The 7,148-nt window shown below is 37.6% G+C and overlaps 1 protein-coding gene across 1 annotated transcript; it reads left to right on the top strand.

Moving 5' to 3' along the window:
* The first annotated feature begins 150 nt into the window (after positions 1–150).
* LOC147752101 (protein PET100 homolog, mitochondrial) lies at positions 151–1,448 on the top strand. The gene is made up of 2 exons (XM_086972585.1): positions 151–249; positions 648–1,448. Exon 2 carries the CDS (start codon positions 1,061–1,063, stop codon positions 1,307–1,309), a length of 249 nt encoding a protein of 82 aa, XP_086828711.1. The 5' UTR covers positions 151–249; positions 648–1,060; the 3' UTR covers positions 1,310–1,448.
* The last annotated feature ends 5,700 nt before the right edge of the window (positions 1,449–7,148 follow it).

The raw sequence follows: 7,148 nt of genomic DNA, 5'->3' as shown, positions 1-7,148 counted from the left end.
TAATAATGATTAAAATAGTATAAATAGAGTTTCCTTCTAGAGGTGCCCTTCTTTTATAAGTTCAGAAATTTTCCACTAATTTCTATAATAGTTCGATATATTATTATTGATATAGTCGATATAAGTTGTTCATGCACTTATATAGATCAATATTACCTTATTGTGGAGTAACAAAAGCTTAAAGTTTGCGTCCGTTCTTCATCCGCTGACCTGTGTGGCCCTCCAATATTTCTGACAGCAGAATTTCTGGTAAGTAGTAAAGTTATGTTTATGTATTTAAATAATAATAATAATAAACGTGTAGTACTTTTTTTCTGTAAAAAGAAGTCCCCAGACTAATATCAAGGATGGGAATTTAACTGGAATCTCGATAGACTCTAATTTAGAGTTTCTCCACTTGATCTATGAAACGGTATGAAAACTCCAGTAACGAATAAGTTCTCACCGTTTAAATGCATGGGTTCTGAAAGTAACTTAGACCACAATTGATCAATCACGCAAATTACCTAATCCATATATTTGCCGTATTGTGAATAAAAAAGATTTTTTTAGCAACATTCTGTCCAGTATAATATCAATTAAGGTACCCTACCTAACCGGTAAAAAAAACTCTGTGACAAATAGATTCTTACTTTTGTTTATTCTAGTTTGAAAACGCGCCATCTAGGCCCAGCGTGAAATGTCAACATCTGAACATAGGTCCGGGACAAAGTTCGAACTTCTGCGCTCACAAGGCCCTGTCAGTTCGAAATTATGCCTAGTCATTTTCATAGGCACGGCTTTTGTTCAACACGTTCGAATCGCTGTGGTGGATAATTCTGCAGTTCCTTGACCTCCTATAGATTCGCGCATTGTACCAAAAACAATAAGTATTCCATTTGATGACCGTTAATGTTCGCATTGCAGTTGGGTACAGTTCGCCTAAACCTGTTCTGCTGCAAAGCCGTGTGGGTTTAAGTTCACTTACGGAGTCAGTCGGCTACTGACGAACTCAGGACATCACATCTGTTCTCCGACGAAACTAGTGTTCAGTCACCTAATTTTACCAACTGTGTATAATATGGGCAGTTGGCGTATCGAGGCATTTAGGATGTCAATCTATATGGCGTTCCCGGTGGTACTCTTCTATTACTTTAACCAGCCGCAATACTTCGAAAAATGGGTGATCGAAAAGAAGCGAGAATTGTATCCACCAGCCCATCTCACTGGAGGGTTAGAGTTACAGCAATTCATTAAAAAGTTTGATTCAGAGAGAAAAAAAAAATTACAAAAGAAACTCGATGAACTTGAAAAGGAGAAGGAATTGTAGTTATAGCTAGATTTGGCATAAATGTTGAATAAAAAAACACAATTAAGTGAAGAGATTCTAACATCAACAAGTTAATTTGTATCAAAAACCGCGATTTTTAAATGGAATAAAACTCTCACGTGTTAACTAAATATAAGTACTTTTGATTTGTAGTCATTTTACAATTAAGAAATTTGAGAATGAAAAAAACTTGAGATTATTAAGCAGTCCGTCGCGGTTTCATCCGTTGGAAACAACTACGATAGTCATGAAATACAAGTCTATGTAAGAAAGCCAAGTGCCTCCAGAGATAATGAGTGACAAAGACCAACCGAGAACAACTAATTTGCAAACGAGAGGTCGCAGTGCCTGCAAAGTTATTAACCGTCATTGACTTATATATCTAAGTTAATAAAATGTATAATTATCGTATAAATTAAGATTTTATATGTTGAAAAAAATGAATGTATAAATCTTGGCTGAATTGCAAATATGTGCAACGATTATTTAGTCATTGTCGCAATCCTCTTTGACATTTAGAACTAGGTATTCGTGACTCTTATACATATGCAGTACATAAACTGTAGTGCATGGTTCGAGTAATTGCAAAGTGGTGTTTTTAAGTAACTGAAGGGTTAAATTACACGAACTAATTGTGAAGCCAGTTATAGTCGATTCTGATTAAAAAATATAGGTGATGCTTTGATGAAATTGAACAATGAACAACGTCAAAGCTTTTTCTTTTTTGGAACTTTCATTCATCAGAATGATCAACCCATAGATATGAAGAGTAGGCCTGAACAAAAGACGTGACCATTTAACTAAATGCTACTCAAATCTGCAAATAAAAACCGTGCCAATTGTAAAATGGAAGCGTTATACGTAATATATACTTATTTTATTTCCATTACCTATTATTTTAGTTGTATTAGTATAAATTGGGAGTTACCTTTATTACAACATTAACACCATATGTTTACTTTTTCTGTATCTTTCAAAGACCCATGTGATCTTCTCAGATCAGTTTATTGGTTTGATTTTACTTTTTCAAAAAGTATCTAAATAAAGGCAATCTTCTGACAGGTTTTGCGTGTGAAAGTGACTCGCCTCTCATTCTTCGATATTTTTAGCAGAGACTGAACGGGCAAACAAAGTTTTACGATTGGCCTTAAAATAGTATTTCAAGAAACTACTCGATCCATACATCCTTTACGGTGCGCTTCTCATTTCTGGGCCGTTGGGGTTATCCTCACAAGTAATGAACAGCGCTACCGATCGCAGCAAAAGTGCAGTTACCATTGTAAGGCGTCATCGCGTTGATTTTAGTGCTATTTAGAATATGATATCAACAAAAACAGTGGGCGACAAATATGACAAATTAGTGATGCAAGCACGAATGCTCACAAAGGCGCTCACAACTCTGAGCCGCTCTCTATCATCAACGGTGATGACGTGTTGCCAAGGGATCTGATGTCTACAATGTAAGTAACGACTAAGTAACATAACCATTAATAAACTATAGTCCTTGTTTGTAAATTTTCATTTAATTTTTGTTATGATGATCAACATATGTCTCGATGAATCGAAATCCATGTTTATGTGATACAGCAGTGAGTAACGCGTTTGCCTTCTATACTTAGGAAGATGTAGTGGTTTAGATTCGAGTCCGGGCATAGATTCACTTTACTTCGTGCTGGAAGTCAGCCGTCCAAAGTATTGTGTAAAGACTTTACTACGGGACATAGCACACAAACAACAAATAAATTAAAATTCATACTTGATTATGTAGATACATTTACTATCGATGCTAAAGTATGAAAATCGTTGTTATTGACCCCTCTTGAATCACACAGGTTTTGAGCGCTAATAGTGTTCAGGAGAAACATACGTAAGTGCCGAGGCATGCCCCGTGATCGCATGGCCAGCTAAATGTTCCGTTGTCGACGTCGATGGAGTGCACCTTTGCGTAGCAGTAGAAATCTGATGATACACAAGACTGATTCGCGCAAACGGTTCATACCCTGAAGTGTACCCTGACTAGTGAATCTGGTTGTTCGGATTCGTATGCAAGCGTTAAAAAATGTAACATGCATTAATAATAAAAGAATTAGTAATTAGCCAAAGAGAATATTAACAGGTAAAGTAAACGAAAAGTACAAGGCAATTCGAACTATTTTCTAGTCATAGCAAAAGTTACATTTAATGAAAGATGTTTGCTTATAGATTTAGACTCAAATGGATCACCATATTTGTCACAATAATTTAACTCAGGGTTTGTAAATGATTACACAGTTATCAAAATTAATGAATCTATTGTATAAAAACGCTGGAGAATACATAAAGAAACTGAGTGTTATATCTTCTAAGTAAGCTGACACAAGCAGCAGTTCATTTAGCATTGGTTTCCAGTTATCAGATAGTCCATAAGGGCTAATAAAGGTCTAATGTTCATATCGTCATCACAAAAAAATATTCGAACGGACTGACCTGCTTCGATATGTAGTGTCGTCGGTATTTTGGATTTGCATTGTCCTACGAAAAAATGGCTGTTTTCTATAATACCTATTCGGATGACGTGTGAATACAGGCCATATTCTAGGTAGCGTATCCTTTGGCTCAACACTTTTTGCTAGCCGTTTTCTGTCTAACTAGTGCAGCACAACCGATTTCAGGGAAACTTGCCGTCAAACTGGTTTTCTCTGTTTTAGCTAACGACTGGGATGCGATGCGTAGCTTTAGTCTCGAATACAAATGAAATAAATCGAATTATTTCCATTTTTTTGTTAATGCATACGGAGCAAAAGTTTGTTTCTCCTAGAAGTTTACAGAAGATTTCATAGTCACTAAGTAATCACATAAGTACTATAAAATGTACAAGCTTAATGCCATGCTTATACTAATTTTTTTCAGGTTAATTATCTGAAAAAGGCATTCATCTGGTAGATGGTAAAAAAGAAAGTGGTGGAAAAAGGCAGCTGGTAACGTTGCAGCTAAATACATTGCTGACCCTTGAATTATCATATGCCAATCAATTTTAATAAAAGACTGTTTCGATGCATTGATTTGATTTTTTAACGATAGCCTAGTATTAGCATTAACAAGCCTTTTATCTTGTCTCACCAACAATATCATTGCAGTAAACACATTGTGCACCACATAATGGATCTCAGGCCAAATATGAATTTTCCGTGCACGCGAAAACATGGCAAATCCTAAAAACTTATTGACTGGCCTAGGATCTCCTGAGGGTTAATTCTTCTTAACTATAGAAGGTACTTCGCAGACTTTGCGGACTTTGGCCGATCGGAAACGAATCTAATACTGCTATTGAAGTTGTCAATGTGTTGTGGACTTCAACTCAAGGCTCCCTCATGCTAACGGATCGGATCAGTTAACGAAGCCTAGCTGCACGAGTAAAATAACGATTAACAGTTTATGCGATCAAAACATTGACAGCAGTAAACATAGCTATTGACAAGTAATCAATGATAATGGTATTTCGCTATATCATAGGTCAAGAAGGGTCGTGACACAAAAAGCACTCAAAAAGTGACGTAAAAGTATTACTATCTATAGAGAAACGTCAGTCTGGTAAGTTGCCTGAAGTTCTTTAAAATTGGTGCTGAGATCGGCTACTAGACAAGTTGCATTCGGGCAATGCAAGCTCCAGAGTTTGCTCGGCCCCATTGGCCGGCGCGAAAATAAACGATTAGTACCATATAAAAATTAAGGCTCAGTTCACAATGGACGATGCTACGAGAATGCTGAGTACTGCGTAGCTTATGGTTCGGCTATTTTATAGAGGCCATCGTTCCATACCGACTGATCACAAAACATGTACCCGTAAAAGCTTAAAGCATGGAATATGGTGTCCACCAATACAAATGCAATCCAGAACCGATTGAATCTAATGCTTGCCGAGAAGTTCGGTTAGGAATTAATTGTATGTAAAGGAATTTCTTTACATTTTGTACCGCCAGTGTGTTGAAGGCGTACGATATGTATAAGTGATAGATATTAGCTGTTCTCGCAATCGGAACAATGTCAACGCCATAGCAAAGCCAGTTGGCAACAGTTAGGAGACGTAGCACATACAACAACAGGTATAGCAGGCGTGCAAGGGTAAACGAAGGACGATCTACAAACGTTAAACTTCGGCGATTGTGTACTAGCGTACAATTTGTTTCGTCCTTCAATACCTCTGACTTGAAGAGCTCTTATTGGTTTCTAATTAATGTCATCTTGGTTGTCTTTTCCTTTCCTTTTCCTGAAAAATTCACTTCCTTCACTGCGCGAATAGTGTTTTTCTAGAACTGTCACTGGAACTGCAGAACGTTTTTCGAGCACAGGGCCCTTGTATTGAGTATCAGGTAAGACGTGGTTTCACCGTCTAAGATAGTGCCGCTAAGAGACAACGTCCCTTTTGAGACAAATTCGCGACGTCTATATTGCAGTAAAAGACAACAGGTTCCAGAAAAGATATGACATCAACCATAGTCAAAATCAACAAAAATTCGACTTAGTAGAAATATGTGGTGTGCGAAGAAACTAGAAGGTGATTGTAATGTAATAATATACATGGCGTATATACTTGTAGCAGTCACCAACCGCATAAATCCAAAATTTATAAATGGTTGGAGATTTCAATAAAATGAGCTGACTCTAACAATGCACGGTCTCTCTAGTTATGGTTAATTGTTGATGCATACAGTGGTGAGTTTTGTCTCGACGCGATAAATAGTTGTACTCTTCATAAAACATGACGATTGTAGGCTACAGCAGCAGAGTCCGGAATCAGTTGTGACACACATACACAGCCCCGTGTTTGGCACATTTTCCCGCTTTTTGCTGTTATCACAGCAAGTAATGAGAATAAACAGTAATGAAAGTTTCCCATGGCGGTGTGATATATTATTGAAGCTGAAGTTAATATCAAATTGCCTCTATATACAACTCCGTCCAAATATATTATTCCCGTACCTCCGATTTCTTAGTGCTCCGAGGAACGGTGAAAAGAATATGCCACTCTCCATTCATTTATCTTAAGCTATCAGTGGAGACACACCATAGTATAACCGCAGTGGGAAAACTAGCCAGAAATCACTATCTGCGAATCCTGAGGCTGACCTGGGACGAATAAATGTTTCGAGTCTTACGTCCGATACTACCTTAGTTGAGCACTACTTCAGGCAGCTGGGTTCTTTTAGTACGGAACAAAATGCGCTTACGTCCCATTTAAGGTGATCTGGCTTTTAAAAAGCCAGATCACCTTAAATGTCTCTAAGTTTAGTGGGTAAACATGTAACCACTGCACCATTACGGCTGTACGCCATAATGATATGGTAGCTGGGTGTTACAAGGTGCCTATCCAAATAATAGAATTAATTGGGCAGCAGTTACAAAAGATGGCGGACATGAAATTATTTCTGTAAAGGGCTCTTTTAGAGGGCGAAAAAGAACTGCAAATAGAGCTTTACAAATGATCGAGATCAAGACTCACGTGTGTGATCAATGCTATTAGCACACGGTACGGAACTGCTGATTATGTTCACAGACTGTCAAGTCGGATGAACTATCACTATTGAGACACAGAAACAAACGTTTACGTCGATCTGATTGGCCATTAGCAGCTTGATTAACCGATATCTGTAGATTCTGAGTGGCGGTGATCAGACACTCCGAACATAGACATTTGTAGAGGTATTTTTTGGGTTTTACCCGTCCGGAGAGTGTTTCGTTGCATTTTTTCAATTTCGGTCGTCGACAGCGCTGTTTGCCGTAACTTATTAGCCATCCATATATATGATGATTAACTGTTGTGAGCAATGTTCCCATTATAAACTAAGCTCGATGCGCATGA

The sequence above is a fragment of the Varroa jacobsoni genome, unplaced genomic scaffold, assembly GCF_002532875.2.
Source record: "Varroa jacobsoni isolate VJ856 unplaced genomic scaffold, vjacob_1.0 contig00046, whole genome shotgun sequence".
In the NCBI taxonomy this organism is placed as follows: Eukaryota; Metazoa; Arthropoda; class Arachnida; order Mesostigmata; family Varroidae; genus Varroa; species Varroa jacobsoni.
Note: the sequence above shows the minus strand (reverse complement) of the source record. Positions and strands in the feature narration are given on the sequence as shown.

Coding starts and splice junctions, on each gene's coding strand:
- LOC147752101 (XM_086972585.1), top strand. CDS start 1,061: ATGGGCAGTTGGCGTATCGAGGCATTTAGGATGTCAATCTATATGGCG.